At 40.0% G+C, this 24287-nt stretch overlaps 1 protein-coding gene across 2 annotated transcripts in view; it reads right to left on the reverse strand.

Annotated features, from left to right (window-relative positions):
• akap6 (A kinase (PRKA) anchor protein 6) overlaps nt 1-24287 on the reverse strand; it is a 217805-nt gene that overhangs the window by 90461 nt on the left and 103057 nt on the right. For both annotated transcript variants that reach the window (XM_084914965.1, XM_084914966.1), the window contains exons 14-15: nt 13615-13745; nt 1899-2019 (exon numbers count right to left, since the gene is read on the reverse strand). In XM_084914965.1, the coding sequence (XP_084771091.1) occupies nt 1899-2019; nt 13615-13745 (252 nt within the window). The remainder of the gene's footprint in view (nt 1-1898; nt 2020-13614; nt 13746-24287) is intronic.

The raw sequence follows: 24287 nt of genomic DNA on the forward strand, positions 1-24287 counted from the left end.
GCGCGCGCCTGTGTGTGTTTGTAAGCATATAAAGGACAGAAGAGCACAATTCAGAAATCTCTAATCGTAACACATCCTGTTCTTCTGTGTTACTCATCTGGTGGCAGTGATGTCATTACACAAACACACAATCTCGCTCTCTCTGTCACACACACCCTTCTCTATGATATGGTTATGAGGGAGGCTATGCCTTGTAATCCTATTCTCCTTGGTGAGGATGAAGACGGGGTGTATGTTTGTGTGTGTGCCTGGCTAGAAAAAGGAGATCTGAGGTGGAGGGAGGATTAGGGCAGGAAAGAGGAAGCCAGCCAAAGTGGGCGGGCATTATTTGCATCAAATACTTATATTTTCTACACAGTTACATGTTTTCTTTTTATATTGAGACTGAAGTCAGTGCTGCTCCTCCATGATGGAAGCAGAGCAGCTGATGGGCCCTTTGTGAATGTTTGGAAACATGTGAAGTCTTTCTTGCCAGGTAAAGTTGTAATAGTGCCTTATCTCCATCATCTCCTGTTTTTCATTATACAAAACAATTTGAAATACTTTACTTATTCATCGCATATTTGGGAATTTCATTTTTTATTCTGTACTATGTCTAATTTTTTATTCTGAGAAGTTTGCTGTGTGCCTCCATGTCACATCTATAGCAGAGTGTGCTGAACTAGATGAGAAAGTGACTCCAAACTGAGGCATCCAAGAGTGTCATAATAGGACCGTGCTGTGCCAGTTGTGAGCTATCTTATCATACGATACAAAATGTACAAAATCTTTGCACATCGCTGAATGCATCAGCTTAAAATGAACATACTGGCTGTTGAGATTGATGTAGCAACTGTAACCTCAGCCTATTAGTTAGTGAGATCAGGTTTTCTGAAGCCTTGACCTGAAAGTTTTTGCTTTTGGGATCTTGCACAGTCATATAGCAGCAACATGTCAATCACATGCCAGGCATGCCCTCCAGCATGCCCTAACTCATCCTCCTTTTTGACACTAATGGGACCATCATTTACAAACTGAACATCATGTTGCATTCAGAAAAACTTGAAAGACTCTAGTTTACTGAGGTCTTAAACAAAGACTCTGAAGGACCATAGACATCTATACGATTAGAGTTCCTTCTAGAACCAGAGAAGTCACCCCTGCTGGCCATATGAAAGAGTCCAAGCACTTGTACATTGGCTTTTCAGACCTGGAAGCTACACTGATGTTTCAGTATACTGCAGCCTACTTCTTAGGCTGTTTTTTTTTTTTTTTGACCAATAGCCTTCATCTCTAAGTATGTCTGTTTTTTTGTTATATCACTAAGTTCTTGCTGACAATGATTTAAAATGCACAAGGCTACTCTATTCCAACAGGGCATATGTTCAGTTTAACACTGATAACTTACACTACATTGCTAGCACAATCACGCATCAATTGGGTAAAAATGTGTACACTGTGAGGGCAGACAGTAACTTGATTACTTGTTTTTTCCAACCAGATTATGAAGAGTAAGTCACACACTTGTTGCCATGTCCCTCCGATGCAAACTGAAAAGTCCAGACTTGCAGGTTTTATGTGCACATTAAGTCTGCTTAAGAATATCAAATAAAGAATATCAATTGTTGCAGACCTCAAAAGAGTCCACAGAAGGTGCAGACTTCAATGAGTTCTCTGAAAGGATTACCCCTAGTTACACTATTATGGACACTGTAGTGTAAAGGGAAGCATCATGGCAGTAGTTTAATACACAGAAACAACCATGGTACATTTCATCTCATTGCACAGTTTTCCTTCATGGCCCAGCGCCCACAGGCTGGATATTTGGAAGAAGCATCAGTCACACTTGATGCAGAAGTGTCATGTCTATTCTATACTATTCACATGTACTGTGAGCTGGTGAAAGTAACACTATTTACCTTGAAGAGGTGATGTCTCTGCTCTTCTGACAGCATCAGCTGATGACTGTCTGTTACCATGGCGTCCATGTCCATCAGCCAATCCCACAGCTCCTGGTATTCAGCCTCAAACTCCTGCAGACTGACAAAAGGAAGTGAGAGAGAAGAAAGAGTTAAACTGTTATAATTAAATGTTTGTTTTGCTATGATTCATCTTGTCTATTTTATTATTTCCTTTATTCTTGTAATATGTTTTTGTCCTCCGGCAAAGGGAAACGTGGATCTTGTTATATTGATAAAACACATGGCTAAAAACTGACTGACAGATAAAGTTTGCTCTACAGAAAAAGACAACAGAAGGCAAAAAGAAAAAAGTCTGTCAAAAAGCAAAACTAAAATGCCGTTCCAGGGAGTATTTCATCACATTTTACAGTTGTGGTCATAAGTTTACAAATCATGTGCTTGAATGTCATGGTAAATTTGGGATTTTATAGAGTTGGTTCACAAGTTGAATTTATTTTGAACTCAAATCCAACAGGTCAGAAATACGTATATATACACTCCCACTAATATTTGGTTAAATGTCCTTTACCAACTTGCACCTCAGTCAGATGCTTTTGGTAGCCACCAACAAACGACTGAACATTAGACCACTCTGTGTGGCAAAGCTGACAGTTCATTTAAATTAGTTGGCTTGTGAGATTATTATAGAAACAATTATTTGATCCCCGCTGAATTTGCAAGTTTGCTCACTTCCAAAGAAATGAACAGCCTGTAATTTAATGCTAGTTTCATATTAATGGAGAGAGACAAATTATCAAACTAAAGTTCAGAAAAAAACACATGACATATAAGTTATAGATTGATTTGTATGTCACAGAGTAAATAAGTATTTGATTACCAAGCAAAACATGACTTAGTACTTGTTGGAGAAACTGTTGTTGGTCTCCAGGTTTGCACACATGTCAGGAGGGTTTTGGTCTTCTCCTCTTTAAAGAAACCCTCTAAATACTTTTTTGGTTCTTGACTGCCACCTAGCAACTTGAAGCTTCAGCTTCTCCACAGATTATCTGAAGGATTGAGGTCTCTAGACTGGCTAGGCCACTACATGACCTTAATATGCGTCTTCTTTCGCCACTCCTTTGTTGGTTTGGCAGTATGTTTTGGGTTACTGTCATGCTGGAAGACCCATCCACAACCGACCTTCAGTGAGGCTGAGGATAGGCGGTTCTCATTCAAGACTTTACGATACACTGGCCCCTCAAAGCGGGGAAGTCGTCCTGTACCCTTAGCAGAAAACCAATCCCAAAGCATAATGTTTCCACCTCTGTGCTCGACTGTAGGGATGATGTTCTTTGGGTCACACCCAGGAATTCTCTTCCTCCAAAGATGGCGAATTGATGCGAAAGAGCTTGATTTTGTTTTCATCTGACCACAACACTTTCTCCCAAGCCCTCTCTGAATCCTTTAGATGTTCAGTGGCAAACTTAAGATAGGCCTGGACATGTGGACCTTTTTAAAACTTATAAATTCCATGAGCAGTAATGTCAAAATGCTAAAGTTGCCTTAAACATTTTAAGTTAACACAAAAAATCCACTATGTGTTTGTTTCCACTCACAGGTATATTATTAAATAGCTACTAAAAAGAGAGACATCCTGGATACACATTTTGGTCGAACCAAATGGCAAAGTTTATGTTTAAAACTTTGTGATGATTCAGAAAAAATAACATCCATGCTCCTGCTGACATCTTCAGCAACTGTATGGGTGTCTTAGAAAGATATTTAGATATTGTGTTCATGACAGTTTATACAATCAGCACCCAGGCTGTTTAAATTTCTGTTTTAACATGTTTTAATTTTGTAAAACTGTATTCAGACGTGGTTAATATTGTTGGGTCTTTAGCTTACAATATACAATGCCTCGAGGCGCCTTGACGCTACATAAATAAAACTGAATTTAACTGAACTGAAAGTGTAGTACGATAAATACAGGGAGTGCAGAATTATTAGGCAAGTTGTATTTTTGAGGAATAATTTTATTATTGAACAACAACCATGTTCTCAATGAACCCAAAAACTCATTAATATCAAAGCTGAATGTTTTTGGAAGTAGTTTTTAGTTTGTTTTCAGTTTTAGCTATTTTAGGGGGATATCTGTGTGTGCAGGTGACTATTACTGTGCATAATTATTAGGCAACTTAACAAAAAACAAATATATACCCATTTCAATTATTTATTTTTACCAGTGAAACCAATATAACATCTCCACATTCACAAATATACATTTCTGACATTCAAAAACAAAACAAAAACAAATCAGCGACCAATATAGCCACCTTTCTTTGCAAGGACACTCAAAAGCCTGCCATCCATGGATTCTGTCAGTGTTTTGATCTGTTCACCATCAACATTGCGTGCAGCAGCAACCACAGCCTCCCAGACACTGTTCAGAGAGGTGTACTGTTTTCCCTCCTTGTAAATCTCACATTTGATGATGGACCACAGGTTCTCAATGGGGTTCAGATCAGGTGAACAAGGAGGCCATGTCATTAGTTTTTCTTCTTTTATACCCTTTCTTGCCAGCCACGCTGTGGAGTACTTGGACACGTGTGATGGAGCATTGTCCTGCATGAAAATCATGTTTTTCCTGAAGGATGCAGACTTCTTCCTGTACCACTGCTTGAAGAAGGTGTCTTCCAGAAACTGGCAGTAGGACTGGGAGTTGAGCTTGACTCCATCCTCAACCCGAAAAGGCCCCACAAGCTCATCTTTGATGATACCAGCCCAAACCAGTACTCCACCTCCACCTTGCTGGCGTCTGAGTCGGACTGGAGCTCTCTGCCCTTTACCAATCCAGCCACGGGCCCATCCATCTGGCCCATCAAGACTCACTCTCATTTCATCAGTCCATAAAACCTTAGAAAAACCAGTCTTGAGATATTTCTTGGCCCAGTCTTCACGTTTCAGCTTGTGTGTCTTGTTCAGTGGTGGTCGTCTTTCAGCCTTTCTTACCTTGGCCATGTCTCTGAGTATTGCACACCTTGTGCTTTTGGGCACTCCAGTGATGTTGCAGCTCTGAAATATGGCCAAACTGGTGGCAAGTGGCATCTTGGCAGCTGCACGCTTGACTTTTCTCAGTTCATTGGCAGTTATTTTGCGCCTTGGTTTTTCCACACGCTTCTTGCGACCCTGTTGACTATTTTGAATGAAACGCTTGATTGTTCGATGATCACGCTTCAGAAGCTTTGCAATTTTGAGACTGCTGCATCCCTCTGCAAGATATCTCACTATTTTTGACTTTTCTGAGCCTGTCAAGTCCTTCTTTTGACCCATTTTGCCAAAGGAAAGGAAGTTGCCAAATAATTATGCACACCTGATATAGGGTGTTGATGTCATTAGACCACACCCCTTCTCATTACAGCGATGCACATCACCTAATATGCTTAATTGGTAGTAGGCTTTCGAGCCTATACAGCTTGGAGTAAGACAACATGCATGAAGAGGATGATGTGGACAAAATACTCATTTGCCTAATAATTCTGCACTCCCTGTAGTCTTACACCCTCACGTCTTCTGTCATCCCCCCACTTCTTGCTGCTTCATCCCACTCCCTTCCCCATTCTCCTTATCCCAGATTTCACCCCCACCTCTCTCCATTTCACCTCATTTTTCCGACCTCTCAATGTCATGGCTTTGCCTCCCACATCCTCCTCTTGCCCAGATTTTCTCCTCCACCTCTCTTTTTCCTGTTTCCTCCTCCTTTTCTTGTTTCCTAGTACTTTCTCTAAATCTTTCTACCTCCCTTTTTTTCTCTTAATATCGTTCCTTTCCTTACTCTCTAGTTCTCCCTCCCCTTTTTCAGCTCACTCCTCCCACTATCACCTCCCTCTTCCCCTTCCTAACTCATCCTCTCACCTCCCCCTTCCCAACACAGGATCACATCAAATATTTATGCTGCTGGAACAGGGGCCGATTGCTCAAACACGCGCATTACTGTCAGCCGTTTTGTTAAGGTGCGTGTGTGTTTATTATTTATATATTCACTGGCTTTCGGTCTCGGCGGGGATCGCCAACATGTTTCTCAACATTAGCGGTGAAATTGTTTGGAATTCTCCGGTCGCTGACGACGACAGTTTGACAGCTCTGTCAGACCCACAGTATTTCCACAGTGACTCGCACACAAGCACACACACTGCACGTACATGCCAGGCAAGGCGACCACACATTAAGAGGTGCTCTCTGAAGCACACACATGAAAATCACTCAAATACACAAACACACACTTACTGAAAATCACAGTTACCCAGAAAGCCGCATACATATTCATCACTAAAAAAAGGAAACACACTACAATTTGATGTTCCATCAAAGTAGGGAGAGTAAACTATGAATGAAATTATGAAAAAAACAACAACAAATACAACAAAAAATACTCAACTCTCTCCCATTGTCTCCTACAAGCTACAAAATTCAAACTATTAATATCTTTGGAATGAATACATGCATTTATGGGCCTGAATCAGAATACTTTATTAATCCCTGAGGAAATTATATACACGTACATATTTTTACATCTGTTGTTTTGCAATATAGACCCAATAAGTGAGTCTTAATCAAGGGGCAACCTCTGAAGCTGAAAAATTAAGCCAATGCTACATGCATACAAAACTGCAGTTCTACTGACTTTTGGGGCCAGCCTCAAATGGCTTAAAGTGACAATTTTATATTAAAATGCCCAACTTTACAACCTTAAATGTATGTTTACAGCCTGCCACAAAAAATGGATTTAGGATTGGTTCCCTCTTCATAACTTCTGCGAATTTTGAAATCATCATTGACCTGAATACTGGAGTTGGGGGCGAGGTGGCAATACCTGACTGGGACACCTGTTTCACTACAGTTCGTAGAGTATCTGAACAGTGACTGTAGACAAGTCCATCACTTCTATTTAAACTACTACCACAGCAATATGCTTGCAACCAAACATATCACAAGGAGTTTTTTCCAACTAGTTGGGCGATACAGATTTTTTCCCTAAACAGGGACAGGTTCTTGCCAGGGGATCACTAACCAACCTTACGTGACTGGGGCATTAGCAATCATTTTCACAGTGTGTGGCATCAAACTCCAGCAACCACTCGCAACCAGTCAGAGAATACTCGTTGTTCCTTCAAGACCGGCCATATGGTTTCAGACCAGTCTCTAGGCCTGCATGACTGGGCATTATTCATTTGATGCTACACTGTCACCATGATGTTCACATGTACAAAGTGGAGGACAAGTTAGCATCACGTGCTTATTGGTCACAATGGTCACATGGTTATTGGTCATGTGTTTTCAAAACCTTAATAAAATTATACTTCCTGCATCTTGGAAAAGTTTACTTCTGCTCCCACACATAAAGAACTTGTAACTATGGCATTTTCTGAAATATTTATCATGTTAATTGCTTCTGTCATCTCAAGAATACTTATGATTAATAACCACTTTAACCTTTCCTCATGACTGAGAGTTTTGCATGTAATAATTTTGTGTTATTTTGCACAAACTCGTTCCCAAAGCTTTCTGTTCTTATCCTGTTCCCCACTTTTCAGAAATGACCTTAGTTTATTCTGTGGTTTTTATATCCATCACAATTTCGAACTTGTCCCCATTTTCTGTTTTTACTTTCTAAAAATTGTTTTCTTCATCTTCTGCTGCTTTTTTCATAACTCCTTTTTTCTGCTCATGGCTACAGAGAAATAAAACAAGATTTGCCAACATTTTTCCACCTGTTCCTCCTAACTCCCCCCACCTTGATCTTCTGTTATTTTCATCCTATCCTTTCCTCACACCTCCTGTCCTCCACTGAAAGTGATTCTCCCTGAAATAAAAGCTAAACCGAGGAGAAAAAAGCAAAGCAAGCAAACGCTGCTTCCTTCCCCCAGAGGCGGTGTTCCTCATTATGCGCTGAGCAGAGCGGCCCTTTACTGACTAAGACAGATGAAGCAGATACAACACTCGTACAGATTGTTTTCTCTTGTCGTTTTTCCACCTCCCCTCCTCTCCTCCATTTCCGTCTTGTTCTCACACTAATGTTAACTAAATGCTTTGTAAAACAGTATCTCACGGGAGGTGGAAGACGAGAAAACAGACAAATCGGAGAGGAAGGATCGACGAGGCGCCACTGTGGGGCTGCGTTCAACACCGGGATGGTTACAGAGTGTTTGAAGTGTCAAGTTCGTTTTCTGTTACACTGCGCTGACGGAGCACACAAGAGTATTATAGAGAGCCTTTCTGACATTCAGTCACCTGAGGAAATTTGAATTCTAAGGATCTATTATTCATTTCTACCTCAACATAATTCCAGTCAACACTGGATATAAAAAATAATGTGGATAGAAAGTGTGCAAACCTACATGGAAAAACATACTGATATCTACACTAGCTATCCAGACATTTTTCAATGCATTATTTTGCAATAATGAAATAAATGTGCATCTGATGAGATTAAGTAGTTAAATGCCATGTGTTTCAGTGGAACACTGACCTCTACACATCCTATACGTCCGTATTTTCTATTTTCTACCCAAACACAACAGAGAATGGCACACAAACACTAAGCAAAGGTATTTGTTGGGCCCGGCTTCAATCTGCAATGAAGGGAATATGACAGGAGTGTCCAACTCCAGGCCTCGATTCCCGGTGTCCTGCAGGTTTTAGATGTGTCCTTGATCCAACACAGCTGATTTAAATGGCTAAATGACCTCCTCAACATGTCTTGAAGTTCTCCAGAGGCCTGGTATTGAGCTAATCATTTGATTGAGGTGTGCTGACCCAGGGCGATATCTAAAACCTGTAGGGCACCGGCCCTTGAGGCCGGGAGTTGGACACCCCTGCACTATGACAACCAGATGGACGAGTTAATTTTCCTGTGTGATTCTATGATAGATGTTGAAGTTCTGTACTTCTTTGTCTCACAGCTCCAGATTCCTTCCGTATGTCCTTCAGTCAGTGTTGAGTTTTATGTGAGTGATGTGAAATACATGCTTTTCAAAATAACTGCTGTAACATTGTTAGTGTCCTCTATTTTACAGGGTTTACTAACCCTGTAAAAAATTCAAGTTCTGTGTTTCTGTCTTTCCTTTCTGGTATTTTGTACACAACTGTTTGAATAAAACTATATGGTGATATACAGCTAAATGCTCCGATATCTGGCCGTGAGGCACTGTTGAGGCACCTTGCTATTGATTATTGGTGTAAAATAGCAGGTGATAGTCCACCCAACTGAAACTTAAAATGTCTTCATGAGGGGCCTAAAAAATATATTGGAATCTTTCATTTTTAAATACTTTCTTACTGATTTACTCTTTTATGTATTTATTAATTTTTTTATTGATCTGTGGTGTCATTATTTTGATAAGTTCTTTAACTAGTATTGTATTTTAAACAGGATTCAGGATAGATACCTTGTTGCTAACTAAAACCCTTTGGTTAAAACACTGGCAGTGTCTTTCAGGCTTAAATGGACAGATTTGTTATCATACTTCACTTTCTACTTCCCTTTCTCTCTCTCCCTGCTGCCTGCTGCTGCAACGCCGATAGCGGCTGTAACTGCTGTCTCTAATTCATCATCCTCCATACAGCAGAAAGAAGAGAGCAAGGGACAGAAGGCAAGAGGAGGGAAGGCAAGGCTCTCAGAGAGAGAACGAGAAAGAGGAGAGGAATGGAGAAAGAGGAAACTGTGGAGAAGGTAACAATAAGATGAGAAGACAGATATTCTAAATAAATAAAAGTAAAGAAGAGGATGGGAGTGATGCATAGAGGAAGGCAACAAAGTAGTTGCACTGAGAGAAAGGATGCAAAATAAAGCAAGGTGAGCAGGAGAAAAACATGAAGAGAAACGAAGAGGCAGCAGAAGGCCAAGAAAGAGGAGACAAAGCAGAGGTCAAGGAAGAGCAACCAGGAAAGAGCAGGAACAGAGGGTGAGGAGGAACGCAGGGAGCGATGGAGTGAAGGAAGAAAGGATGACAAGAGAGGAGGATGAAGCGATAGAATGAAAGGTTGAATGAGTCATATTGGCAGCCGTCACCTTTCAGTCAGAGACTCTGCTGGATTTATGAGGTGATTCACTGACACTCGCCCAGTCTAATGGATTCATCCTACAGAGACATTAAAATCGAACTGTCGATGAAGAGCAGCGCAGAGGCCCGTGCTGATATTCACACACTTCTTCATTCATCCATGCTAATGGGTTCATCCTACGGAAACATTCAAATCAAGTTGTCCACAAACAAAACCCTGGTGCTTAATCAGTCATTCACTCACTAATTTATTATTTTATTAATCTTGGAAAAGAGCGTGGTGCACAAGTTTAGTTTATTTAGACTTTTGTGGACTAAAAACACTGACTAACACGTCGTACAACAGGAAAGTGGAAGTTCCCTAAAACTAAACTAAAAAACTAAAACTAAATGTGAAAAAACAATTTAAGTTAACTAAAATAAACTAACTGAAATGATTTCGTCAACTTGGAAAACTAAATAAAATGAAATAATACTATAGATGAAATGTTCTTAGTCCTGTTTGCCTGACGAGGCATTGATGGACGAGTTTATTGAGACTGTGAGTCAACTCATTTCAGTTTAATAGCAGTACTGATTTTCCTAAATCTTGCCTCTGACATACAGTATGCCCTCCATTACGTTAACAATTCAAAAGATTAAAACTAACACTGAAGCTAATAAAAACTGAAATAAAACAAAACCGTTTCAAATAGTAAAAACTGAACAGAAACAATAATTAGTCCTGAAAAAGATCTAAAATGTCATCTTCAGCTACCAAATGGTTGTAGACAGCCATCAAAAGTCTGTGGTTAAAGTAGAACTGGATAACAGAGTTTTAAGGTGGTATCACTGTTGCCTCACAGTCAGAGGGTTCTGGATTCAGACCTGTGTAGGGTCCTTCTCATTCTTACATTAAGTTCATTCATTCATATATTTACAAAGTCTAAATCCTCTCTCTGTTTCTCTTTTATCACAAAGTCATTAATTCCTGCAAAGTCAAGTCACTCAGTCATTCAGTTAAACATGCATTTGCTTTCAATTCTAATGTTGGTCCTTCGTGTATTCATGTTGGACTTTTTAAGATATAAAAATGTTAAATAAGGTAACAAGTGAAACCAAAGTACGTATTGCTATTAAAAGTATGACTTTGATATATGTATATATATATTTCTGCTCTGAAAGGTTTCATGTCCTGATTGGTTAGAAGCTTGGACATGCCTCATCTTTCCTATATAAGCATTTAGATTATTTTGAACATAACAATAAGAAATATGAAAAATAAAAATTGACTTTTTGTTACTTTAGTTACTACAAAAAATCTATATCTTCCACCCTAACTAACTTTCATTCTGCTAATAATTTAGAATTGAGATATTTTGCTTGAAATTAGTGAATAATTCAGTCTGACCTTCATTTTCTTCACAACTGAACCAAAACCAGAAATCTCAACTGAATGAAACTCACAAAGAAAAACATGTAACATCCAATTAATACAAAACTCATCACACACACCACTGCACTGGACAGACAGACAGACACACACACACGCTCACACATACCCAAATGTAAATGTGAAAGGCAACAGCTAACATATGAATAACCAATTAGAGCCCAACACATTCAATGTAAATTACTGAAATATTACGCCGCAGCCTCAGAGGGCTGAAAAACACAAACAAGATGAGGCTTTCATTTACATTTGTGCTGTGGGTTTTCACTCTTTGCGCACAAACAACTTGCGCATGTAACAACTGTTATTTAATTCAAGTAGAAGACAGTCCAGTGGCACTACAGTGGGTTTGATTCGTATATGTGGACACTTGCACAGACAACGCACACACCGCACGCTTCGTGGAAGCCACCGTGAAGTCACACTGACAACACCCGCAAAGTTTGCAGAACACAACATGCTACAGACTCAAAGGGAGTAATTTAAGCCTCAGTTTTTTTATTTGCATACACACTACTCAGTGTATGTTGTCATTTTCTTTTTGTGTGTGTGTGCGCCCTGTGTGTGAGTGATAACTGCAGTGAGAAGCTCCTCAAAGCCGGGGATGAAACGCCGACAGGCAGCGTGACCAAACACGGTGCTCGCCGAGCCGAGCCTGGCCACACCAGATTACTGCTGTTAACGCTCACACTCTGTGTGTGTGTGTGACTGCATTTAGCTGCATGTGTGTGTTGTCTGTTATGTTTGCCTGTGTCTCTTCTATCACAACAGACAACACTGACCTGCTAGTTTTCACTCTTATTATTTTGCACTCCATTACGCTCTGCAGCTTCTGTCCTCTGCACGTTCAACACACAAACTCGAACACCTTGTTTAACAGGCCCAATGAAATGGTGGAACTTCTAAAAGTCAGAACAAAGGACTTTAAAGTGGACCTGTTATGATGATTTACAGCTCCCTGGATTTTATTCTTGGAATACACAGGAGCAGCAAGAAATAAGTCCTCGTTTGTCTCCTATTGGGCCTTAGTTCACTGTTTTAGCTCACTTCCTGTTCCCTTTGAGCCAGTTTTCTTCTAATTGGCTGCACATCACAAACAGAAGGTTTGAACAATGGTTGGCACTTCTGGGCTCACAGGCTTTGTCCCTCAATTGACCATAGGAGGGAAATTTAGTTTTATGAGTGCTTAGAATTTCTACAGAGTGTATGAAAAGAATCATCTGTCTCCTATAGGATATATTTATAAGGATATATAAGTAATGGACACAGAAGCTTGGGGTAAATTTCAAAATACATGGCTGAATATAAAGTTTTACTGATGGTTTAAAGTGGTCGCTTAGTGTCTTACGGTTCTGTAGTACTTGCATTGATCCCTGTGACTTCTCTTAAAATCTCAGGGATCACCTCTAAAGTAGGGAGCTGTTGTTATCCTGGCTTGATAACTTTTAAATTCTATATAGAGAGACCGTCTGATTCTCATAACCCCAAGAATGAAGATCCTCAGCCTAGTCATGCGGCAGGTTTGAGGTTTGTTAACCAGTTTGCTAAATTACCGTATTTTTTGGACTATAACACGCACTTAAAATCCTTTAATTTTCGCAAAAATTGACAGTGCGCCTTATAATCCGGTGCACGTTATGTATTAATTCTGGTTGTGCTTACTGACCTCGAACCGATTTTAGGTGGTACACGGCGCTCAAAAATCTGTGAAAATGTTTTAGTACGACTTTGGTAAGCTACGAAGCTGCACCGCATGATGGATTGTCGGAGCATTACGGCTACCGTAGTCAGGAGCCTGGCGGAGTTACTGTGCTTCAACATAATATTACTGTGTGTGTATAAGGACCCCAGAATGGCACCTATTAAGAGACATGCTTACGAAGCGGATTTCAAACTCAAGGCTTTCAGTCACGTTTTGTTTCGCTTAATGCGTCTTATGTATGAAAATAGACCTGTTGATTAATATTGCACTTCATAGTCCGAAAAATACGGTAGCCTAGTGGTGGATGAACTGTAGCCCAGGAGGTCAATGAATACTCTACCAATTCGATTCTGAGTCTATGCGTCATAATTAGCACTACACGAATGTGTGTGTACATGAGGGATGTGGGGAAATTTTAACAGGTCCTCCCATAGTAGACATGCATTTGTTTTACAAAATAGAGCACTGTAAAGCAATTACGGAAGCTAACAGAAAATTACTGATCACTTATTCTGTTGTTTCCTGTTGTGCAGTTACCTGTTGTTCCTGGCCAGGTGACTGCAGCGCCTTCTGTTGGTGGGTGAGGGGTACTGCAGGCTGCTTAGTTTGATAGCCATCTGCTCTAAGGCCATTCGCTGGGCTTCGCACTGACTGGTGGTCTGCTCCGCCTGGAGAAAACAAAGCAGAACACAGGGGTATATATTACCCAGACTGAATTATTTCTTACACTTCTTTGGTTCATTCTGAGATTGCGTTCACATCAACATATTCTCTGTTATGTTTGTTAGTTGTACCTTGCTATAACCAATGAGGACTGATATGCTGTTTCCACGATATGCTGTGGATGCTGATGATAGTTCAAAGGGCTTCATAACAATCAATATAAGAATATTAATGGAAGAAAAGAAACTAAAACACCTATTTCCAATGAAAAATGCAACTTACAGGCTTGATTAGCAGCTTCTTTTGAGATGTTTTTAACTGTTTTGAGAGAATAATTTGTGACATTTAATGCTGTTTTTAAAGAATATTTTGCACTACTGCTGAATCTTGAGATGATGTTGTTTTATAGTTATTATAAAAATCCCTTAAGATGTCGTTCAATACACTGTTAATAGGTTTCTGCACTGTAGAATGAAGACTTTTAATGCTACACGGAAATTTATGTTTTAGTCGATTTAGTAGATAAATAAATGAATAAAACCATCCATAGAATTTAAAAATAAATAAATAAAAGTAGACCCTGGTACCCTATGCTGGTAAACAGTCTAATGTCAAATAATCTGTCATGTTACAAATTAACACTATGTCTATGTATGTCATGTTCTCAGCTTGCTGAATTGCAGGTTTCCCATGAAAAATTCCTGCCTTTCTCTGGTTTAGGACTTCTGCAAAGACCCCTCGAGCGTAAGACTTTTTAATACATTCTAAGGTGAACTTAATTCAGTGCTTCTTACAACGTACAAATACCCTGTCTTATATAAAGACCAAGATGACCAGAATCAAGGTAACACAGTGAGCCTTCTTGAAAGCGAACAGAACGTGTGTGCATGATGAAGTCGGCGGTCTGAGTGGGATCATCTTCCACTGAGTGTGATTAGCTGTTTATTGCAGATGAAGGAGATTCGGACGTGCCGCGTTTTGTCGGATGTGCCGCATTTTGACGGACGTGCCCTTTAAAGCCCTGCAAGCATTCAGCAAGCCACTAGAAACACTCTCCATACTTATCCTCCGCGTCAGCTGACAACATACACACACATCTATGAAACGGCACGTACATGTGTATGCATATAAATGTACATACACACACAAACATTTCACTAACACAGATCACCCATAAAACCTGACGCACACATTTAATACGAATTGCTTTTCTCTGGCACAAATTACCCCTCATACACACACTCCTATCAAGCTCGCACAAATGTTCCCATAAAGCCACACATGCGCACAAATTGACCATCAATTGCTTCACACACAAAAACAAACATATTCACACATGGAGCATGATTCGCTGCTCTTTCTCACAAATTATCCTTCTCTCTCACACACACACATCACAGCTAGTTGCACTCGGTATCCAGACACAATCATATAGAGGCACTCAGAGCGCCGCTCAGATGTAATTGCATACAAACTATATGGAGATGAGGCCTCAATTGAACCAATGAAGGCAGAGTGAGTGTGTACAAACAGCCCAATGTGCACACATACACACATATGACCGCCTGCTTTTTCCTCATTCAGTAACAATCTGAATAAAGTGTTGTCGCGTCGAGTTGCGTTCGCCGTCCGATCTACTTAGCGGACTCGACGGAAGGATCTGGAAAGGTCATCCAATCTGTAGAAGGCAGAGCTGCTCAATCAGCGAGCTAATAAACAAACCGGCAATACACAATCAACAGCACTGTCTGTGTTGAGGTGTGTTTGAATGAGAGAATATTCTGTTTGTGTATGTGCTGCTGTTATAGAAATGAAACTAACTGGAGCCTCTCGGAGGAAAAAAAAAACAGAGTTTATCTAAATGTCTCTCCACTTTCCTTCATTACTTCTCTCTATTTATGTCTTGGTTGCGTTTGCAGACTGTTTGCTGGCTAGTTAGTCGGTCAGTGAATCAGTAAATCAGTCAAGTTGTTCATTAGCTGGTTAGACTGTTCTTTTCTGTGCTAACATGTTCCCTCAGTCTATAACTTTGAATCCAAGCCAAGAACTACATTTAAAAATTGCCTCATTTATGTAAGCTTTTTGCACATTTATCAAGTAAATTGCTGCACTTACAGCAAAGCAGAAGCGACCTTGGTCAAAAGAATAACCACGGCAGGACAGCTAATCCAAAAAAATTGAATTAACATTGAAAGGGGACAATTGTGGTTTTACTCATTTTCTGTCATTTATATACTGATACAATGTTGGGTGTCAGGAGTTGGGTCTGTAACCCAGCATTTTGAGTTTTATTTTGTATTTTGATATGTGGAATGTGTTAAGTTCTTTGGTTGCTATTGTTACTTAGGATTAAATTGAGTTTCCAGTTCTTCTATAACTCCTGATTTAAAAGTCTTTTCTTGTCTTCAGTGACAATATGTCATGTATTTGTTGTCTGTGTGTGTCATGTAGTCGGTGTTATTATGTCTACATCTCTCCGTGTTTCCAGTTTTATTTTGAAAGTCTTGTGGTTCTATGTTCAATGTGCTTAGTTTCGCTCTTCTCCTGTGGAGTTATTATGTTCATTTGTGTCAGCCGTGTCTCCCCAGGTGTTTCCACTTCCCTCATTACCCTTCTGTGTGTTTTCATTCAGTCTTTGTCCCGTTTACTCTTTTCTTTCCCGTTCCATGTACTACATGATTCTGCTGAGGTCGTGTTCATGTTTCATGTTCATGTTCTTCCTCGTTATAGTTTCTCACACGTTCCTGTTCACAATAATGTTCACGCCTGTTGTCATAGTTACCACAGTTTAGTTTTCCCTGTTTAGGTTTTAGTTTCGTTTTTGCCCCTGTTCGCCTTTTGCTTTATTTTCTACTTGTGTATCAGCCATAATAAACGGCTCGCTTTTTTTTTAACCTTAGTACCTTAGGGCGATCGTGGCTCAAGAGTTGGCAGTTCGTCTTGTAATCGGAAGGTTGCCAGTTCGAGCCCCGGCTTGGACAGTCTCGGTCGTTGTGTCCTTGGGCAAGACACTTCACCTACCGCCTACTGGTGATGGCCAGAGGGGCCGATGGCGCGATATGGCAGCCTCGCCTCTGTCAGTCTGCCCCAGGGCAGCTGTGGCTACAACTGTAGCTTGCCTTCACCAGTGTATGAATGTGAGAGTGAATGAATAGTGGTATTGTAAAGCGCTTTGAGGGGTCCCGAAAAGCACTATATAAATGCAATCCATTATTATTCCCTGTCTGCACTTGGGTCCTCATATCAACACTCAGGCTGCGCTGTGACAGTTGGATGCCATTCAGGCAAAACTAGTCATTCACATTATCTAAAATGAACTTAAATTAATTGTCATGGTCCTGAGTCATGTGACCCAGTGTTTCTAAGTTTCATGATATTTTGTTATTCATCTGTATTCTAGTTTCTTTTCAGCTTATCTACTTACATTCTGTCATACCTACTTGTAGTTATATTTTATGGTTTATTGGGTTCCCCTTGTGTCTCATCCCTGTGTTAATTCTTCCTTAGAGGTTTGTGAGTCTTACCTGTCATGTCTCCTGTCTGTGTAGTTCATGTTGTCAAGCTCCTGTCACTTCTGTGTCTTATTTAGGGTTCCTGTTTTACTTTGAAGGGTGTTCAATGTTCATTGCTTTAGTTTCACTTCCACTGTGGTGTCATTTGGTTTGTTCTAGTCAGCTGTTTCCTCACGTGTCTCCACTTCCCCTGATCACCTCATGTATGTATTAAAGTCCTCTGTCTTCCTGTGTTCAGTGTCCCGTCGTCCTTGTTCCACCCATCATGTCATGTCAGGTTTCAGGACTCTGTGCAGGTCATGGTCATGTTGCCTATTCATGTATGAGTTCATTGCTCCTTCATGTTCCTGCACAAAGTCCTGTTCACAGTCATCGCAGTCTCCTTGTCATTGTCTTCCTAGTTATCATAGTTAAGTCTGTTTTCTCAGTTTTCCCAGTTTAGGTTCCAGTCTTGTTTTGCCTCTGTGCTTACTGCCTTGTTTTGTTGACCTGATTATCAGCCGTCATAAAAGGCTCGCGTTTTGTTCAAGTTAGTTGTGGTCTCCTCGCCTGTGTCTGCACCTGGGTCCTCACACACCCACACACTGTCTCCCCCCACAAACTGCGGCATTAATTAAGTGAGACCAGTGTCTTAAGTTTTCATTTAGGAGTGATAAATTTGAATTCTCCTTTTCCAAATTCCATTTGAACTTCTGGGACAGACAAAGTGGTGAAACATGGAACCCAAGACAACAATGTCCCACAATTTCTGATTAATATAAGTCAGTATATAAGAAGCAAACCAAGAATAGCCTTATAAATAAAAAATCTACATATAAATATAGTAGCTGAATCTACAACATGACAAAGCAGACCACCCAAGCTCAGCATACAATGCACAAGGGTGAGTAAAAGCGTTAAAGTTTGTAATAAATCCCATTGTTCCAGAATAAACAGAATGCAGGATATGTAAGGATTCTGGGGACCCATGTATATAAATCACATCACCATAACCAAACAGAGACATAAAAGTCTCTTTCTGGCCAGAAACAGATAGACAGGAAAGTAAACACCAAGTTTCAATTTCAATTTTTTCACCGGTTGCCGAATGCGAGGTGTAGACGAGAGTGAGTCGTCAATTGTTTTTCCTAAGTACTTATATTGAGATGCTCACTCAATCTCTGAGCCCTGAAGTATATAATACATGAGAGGTTCAGGGGTTTATATTTCGAATTTTTAAGTTTTAAATCACACAGGCTATGCTATACTGCACTGGAGCTGACAGAGAGCCTGGCTGTAAGAGGAGTAGATCATCAGCATAAAAATGAGGACTGATCACATTAAGCAAGCTAGAAGTCACTGAGGCCTGATTGATGAATAACTGAAAGCATCCAATGTTTTCTAACAGCCCTTCGATGGCAAGTCTTGGTTTTAAGATGTTATGATCAACTGTGTCAAATGCTATGGCTAGGTCAATAAAAATGGATGCACAATGTTGCTTGTTATCTGCTTGAAACAAATCAATTAAATTGAAACAATCACTTTTAAGGCTGCTATAGTTGTACTGTAATTTTTCTAGAAGCCTGACTGGAAATCATTTAAAAATCCTTTACGGAAAGGAACTCTTTCTGCTGTTCGTTAACAAGAGTTTCCAGAACTTTGACAAAAGCAGATTATTTGGAGACGGACTTGTAATTAGTCAAAACTGAAGTATCCCAACCTTTAAGCAAAGGGAGAACAAAAGCAGATTTCCAAATGGTTGGAATTTCATTTGTATATATAAGAAATCCAAACAAAAAAGAATGACATTGGTATTTTTGTGCAAGCAATCCCTATGAGCTTTCAGCTCAGATTTCAGACTGCTCTAAACACTCAGTTTCAGACTTTTTACCTGACTCATGGCTCTTAATGATGTCAAAGAGAGTGGAGATCTGTATTTAGTCATCTCAGACACAGAAGCTCCACCCAACTACTGCTCACACCTGTTTTATATTGACAGAACGTTGGTTTAAAGGAAGGAGGATGGGAGCAAAACAGTTTGTTTTAGACATTAGATGACAGGTCTCCAACTCCAGTTCTGGAGAGCTGCTCTCCTTCAGCTTTAAGATGCATCCTTGTTCCAACACACCTGAATCAAATGATTGGCTTGCTATCAAGCCTTTGCCAAACTTAATTCAACCATTTGATTCAGCTGAGTTGGAGTGGGATGCATCTAAAAGCTGTAGGAGAGTAGCTCTCATGCACTGGGGCTGGAGATCCCTGCATTACATGAACTGAGGAACTCCAACAATCCCCACTATAAGATTAAAGATTATTCTGAACTCTGAATCATGTAAAGCTATTGTCAGTAACACAAGAAACATTTATATAAGTTGGCCAAGGAAGATGGCCCAGCACCAAGGAAAGTCTGCTGCTGCCATAGGAAGTACATCATAAAATATATTTAGTGTTTTGTGGAAACAACTTTTGAAAGAAGTTCATTGCTGACAAAAACTTTGAAGTGATAATGTGATGTTTTGTCAGTGCTACATGGTCATAATGTCAGTCAGTCAGTAAGGAGTAACTGATTCAGTCCCGCAGCTACATACTCACTCAGTTATTTATTTAATCATTTTTTCTGACGTTGGCAACAACTGAGCCAACGCAGGCTAAGGTATGAAAAAGCAAATTACATCCATAACAGCTGACTAAAGCCATAATGAAACACGCACACACACTTGTACAGTATGTGTACACACTGAAGTACACTGAAGCAATTTCTCCTGGACGCCCGCCTTGAGGACACAGTGACTAAAGACACACACACACACACAGTCATGAGTTGGGCTGCTTCCCAGTCTGAAGGATCTTCAAGGATTTCTGTCAAAAATTATTTGTCTTCAAACTAGACTCATGCCTCCATCTGTTAGTTTGCATGCGCATGTGTGCATTGCTCATTTTGCCTAACTGCCTATTGCAAGAAGGACCAAAAGAAAAGCAAGCATATATGTATGTCAATGAACTTCTCCTATTTATCTACCATGCAGCCAGAAATAAGTAAACGGCCTAGCTAGTGTGCATTTTCAGGCTACCGAACGCATTTCACAATGCAGAAAAAAAGGTGATTTCCTAAACATTCAACTATGAAGGAGACCACGACCTTATCATTATCACAACCCACTGATCAAAACTGCAGTATTATTCTAATAATTATAATTATTGGTCAAATGATTGCACAAACCTTCAGTTTACCCAAACCGTTATTTAAAGTGGATCTATTATGTTTTTTCCTCATATTTCTGATGCCTTATGTAAAAATGTTTCAAATAATGGGGTAGCGTACAATGTACAATAAGCCAAAAGTTCAGGCTACAGTATGCTCTAAAGCAAAAAGCTCAGTATTATGTCAGTGAGAAGGGATATCCTCATATGGTCATCTCAGACTGCCTTCTAACTGCTGTTCAAACTTTTGTTTTGTCTGGCTTAAAGGGAAGAAAGCAAAAGTTCTTGTTTCAGGCTAAATGCTCTGTTTCAAACTGTTTTTTTATTCTATTGGCTCTGTATGTTTTGTTCTTGAGAGGGGATATGACTAATATGTTCCTGAAAATTGTGCAAAGCTATTCTAGTCGAGTCCAAGAATAAAAATCGGGAGTTTAAAATAAGCAAAACAAGGCCCCATCGATGTGTGAAGAACTGTCCGTGGTACTCGTCCTGAAATATGCTCTCGAACGTAACTTGTCTAATGTTACATGCTGAATGAAGGGAATTTTATGAAGGAGGACTATTAAAAATCACCTGATGGGGATATTATGGACTATGTTGGAATTTATGTGGTGTCAGTTACGTGATATCTGATACAAAGAGTTACACAAAAAATAACCTCTTTTCCATTTTTAATAGTGCTGCTGGCGTGGCTCTAGGCAGGCACTGACATTCATGGTAAGGATCAGCCATGGGCTTCTCCTCTAGCGCCACCATGAGGATAAATTTGTGGGTTTGAGACATATGTTTCCAGATGACTTGCAATGACATTTTAACAATAAATTCACATCCTCTTAGAATGAACTGTAACAGCGGTGCTCCTCTCACTTGCTACTATTATCATTGTTATTATATTGTGTGCGTCTGTAGCTACAGTAAATACGGTGGAGGTTTGTTTGCTGCATTTGTGATAATCTCATCTGTTTCTGCTGCTACGCTATCAGCTCTTAAAGATAAAACCTAGAGTAAATATAAACAGAATCAAATATTTATTTTATTCCTATCATTGCTGATGAGATATTGTGAGCGATTTCAAATGGAGAGGCTGAATCCAGTGTTTCCAGTCCTGTCGTTAACGCTGCTAATAGACACACAAATCAATAAGAATCTGCCTCATTTGATGAATACGTAGACTGTCCTCTGAAACACACACACAGAGAAATGCACACAGCCTGTTGTAGATGCGTGTGTATTGCACTTCGATGTGCTGAATCAAGTCATTTTAGGGCTTTTTGTTTACATGTCAGGGCCAATTTATCCCGCACCTCACCACTAGCTGTGTGAGTGTGTTTGTGTGTGTGTGTGTGTGTGTGTGTGTGTGTGTGTGTGTGGGGGGGGGGGGGGGGCTTGTTTTCATGTCTTAAAAATATATGTATGCATGTGTGTTTTCTGGCAATTGTGTGTTGAGTCGCTGCTGTGGAACTGTGGCTTGATCCCTTATGAATGTGCATGTGTCCAAAGATGTTTCTGTTTGGGAGTGTGTTAGATGTGTGTTAGATGTGCGTGTGTGTGTGTGTGTGTCTCCTGGGGTTTTCCTGGGGCTATAACTGCCAATCAAACAGCAGTGTTAGGACTGAGAGCTGAGCAGCAAAAGCAGCATATAAACACACTGCAGGATCCACAACATGCTGTCTGCTCTTACACATGGTTCATTAAAAATAAATATCAGACAATAAATCAATAAACAAATCAATCAACTAATCAGTCACATCACAGAATAACACTTCATTAGCATGAGAGAAATAGAGGGAAATATGGAGATAAAAAGATAAATAATGTTCACTCTTTCAAAATTTTGTGTTGTATTTGTACTCCAGACAAGATTATCTGTCTCATTTTCACCTTTTGTTAGACACATGTGAACCAACAGTGACAAACAAGAGCAAGTTTTGTGCAGCTGAGTGTCCAGGAGTGCCTGCAGTATCACCTCAGCACTGTTCCTTTAATCTGCCAGGAACATCTTAATGCCAGAAGTCATGTGAATGAGTTCTGGCTCTTTGGCAGCTATGTTGATTGTTGCCTGGAGCTGTGCCCAGAAACATTGTTCTGAGAATCTGCAGGTTTTGTCACCATGCAAGCACAGAGCAAATTTAAAGCAAGTTTCCCACAGTGCACCTTCTGTCTTTCAGCTGCCGATGAGGTTTTACCGTTTCCCCACGACTCTGTCAATTGCTTTGCTTAAAACCTCTGTGTCTCAGTAGCTTCAGGATTGATTCGACGAGATACGATCTGGTCACATTTGCTGTTTAAAAAGGATAGGACTTCTTCGTGTTGCTTTAAGTTGGGTTCAGGAAACGTAAAAGTCATTCTTGATTTCAGTTTTTGTGTTTTGTTTTGCTTTTTTAATATGCAAAATGAAAATGTACATAAAAACAGCTGGACTGAAAGGAAGCCTGTTACCTTTTCATGAAATATATTGGAGCTCCAGCACTCAAGCGTGAGCATATATAAGCAAATACTAGAAAGTTCACAAAGGAGGTTGCAATGACAAGCTGATCTGTGGCTACACGATACACTACCCAGACAACTTATAAGGTACACCTTCCTAGCACTGAGCTCAGAACAGCCCTAATTATTCTTGCAAGCAATGTGCAAAAGCATCCTAGGACATTTTGGTCCATATTGACATGATGGCATCATGCAGTTGCTCCGGATTGATTAGCTATTGACTGATTAACTGTGTCCATCCAGATTGAGATCTGGTGACTATGATTATTTTACTACTCATAATGTTTGAGCAGTGTTGGGTAAGTTACTTTAAATTAGTAACTTAGTTACATTACTAGTTACTTCTATCAAAAGTAACTCAGTTACTTCAAGTTACTCGTTACTTTCAGAGTAACTAGTTACTAGGGAAAGTAACTTTGGTTTTACTAGAATTCTCTTGTTAATGTGTTGCTTCTGTAACTGGATACCCAGCAAGATTGCCAGTCTTCTAGCTTGCTTACTTGCCACAAGTGCACTGTGCCACCTATAGAAAGGAAAAAATAATGTGCACATTTCCACGAGAGAAATCCCACACCTGATTCTATCCTAGCCTGCTTTTTACATCCAACACAAAAACTGCAGTCGTGGTGCTTTCGATTGTACTAGGAACTCGGAAATTCTGCCTTCTGAATAGGAAGATGTAGGTAACACCAGACTGCAGATGAGCTGCGTGCAGAGCTGGACTGGGACAAAAAAATCGTCCCGGGCATTTTGACTAGAGACCGGCCCACCATTATAGGAAAAATCATAAAGCCTTTGAATGAAAATAAACACTGTTGTGACAGTGATGTACACTGTTCTGATGGTATATATGTATCAATCTATCAATTGTTTGTTGTAATACTCAGATAATTATTTTTTTAAAAGTGAGACATTTTAAATGAGAATAAGAAAGTATTTCCTTGTGCCCCCCTTTCCCTTTTAATGCCCTACATGGACCCCTGGCAACACTTTGCTAGATCCGCCCCTGCACAGTTACCAGCTGTCAGCTACTTAGAAAAGGATCCTGGTGTTATTTGTCTCTCAGAAACAGTTCATAACTTCCCTTCAACTCATTCATGTCACCTAAAAGGTAAACCTGTTTCTCCATCACAGCTCTGATGATTCAGTAAGGACATCTCCTGGTTTCATCTTCATGTTTCCCTCTCACCACATATCCAAACCAACATCATGACCAGCAGCTTTACAGCTGTGGCTCCAGCAAACATCAGCTGATACTAGAAATTAATATTAAATACATTCTAACAACAGCTGATCAAGCTTAAAAGTGCTGCTGTTGTTTAGCGCGACCTCCGCTGGTTTCCTCTTTCTGGCGCAAAGTGGGCGATA

This window comes from Perissodus microlepis, chromosome 19 (genome assembly GCF_051167445.1).
Source record: "Perissodus microlepis isolate ML-2025 ecotype Zambia chromosome 19, ASM5116744v1, whole genome shotgun sequence".
Lineage (NCBI taxonomy): Eukaryota > Metazoa > Chordata > Actinopteri > Cichliformes > Cichlidae > Perissodus > Perissodus microlepis.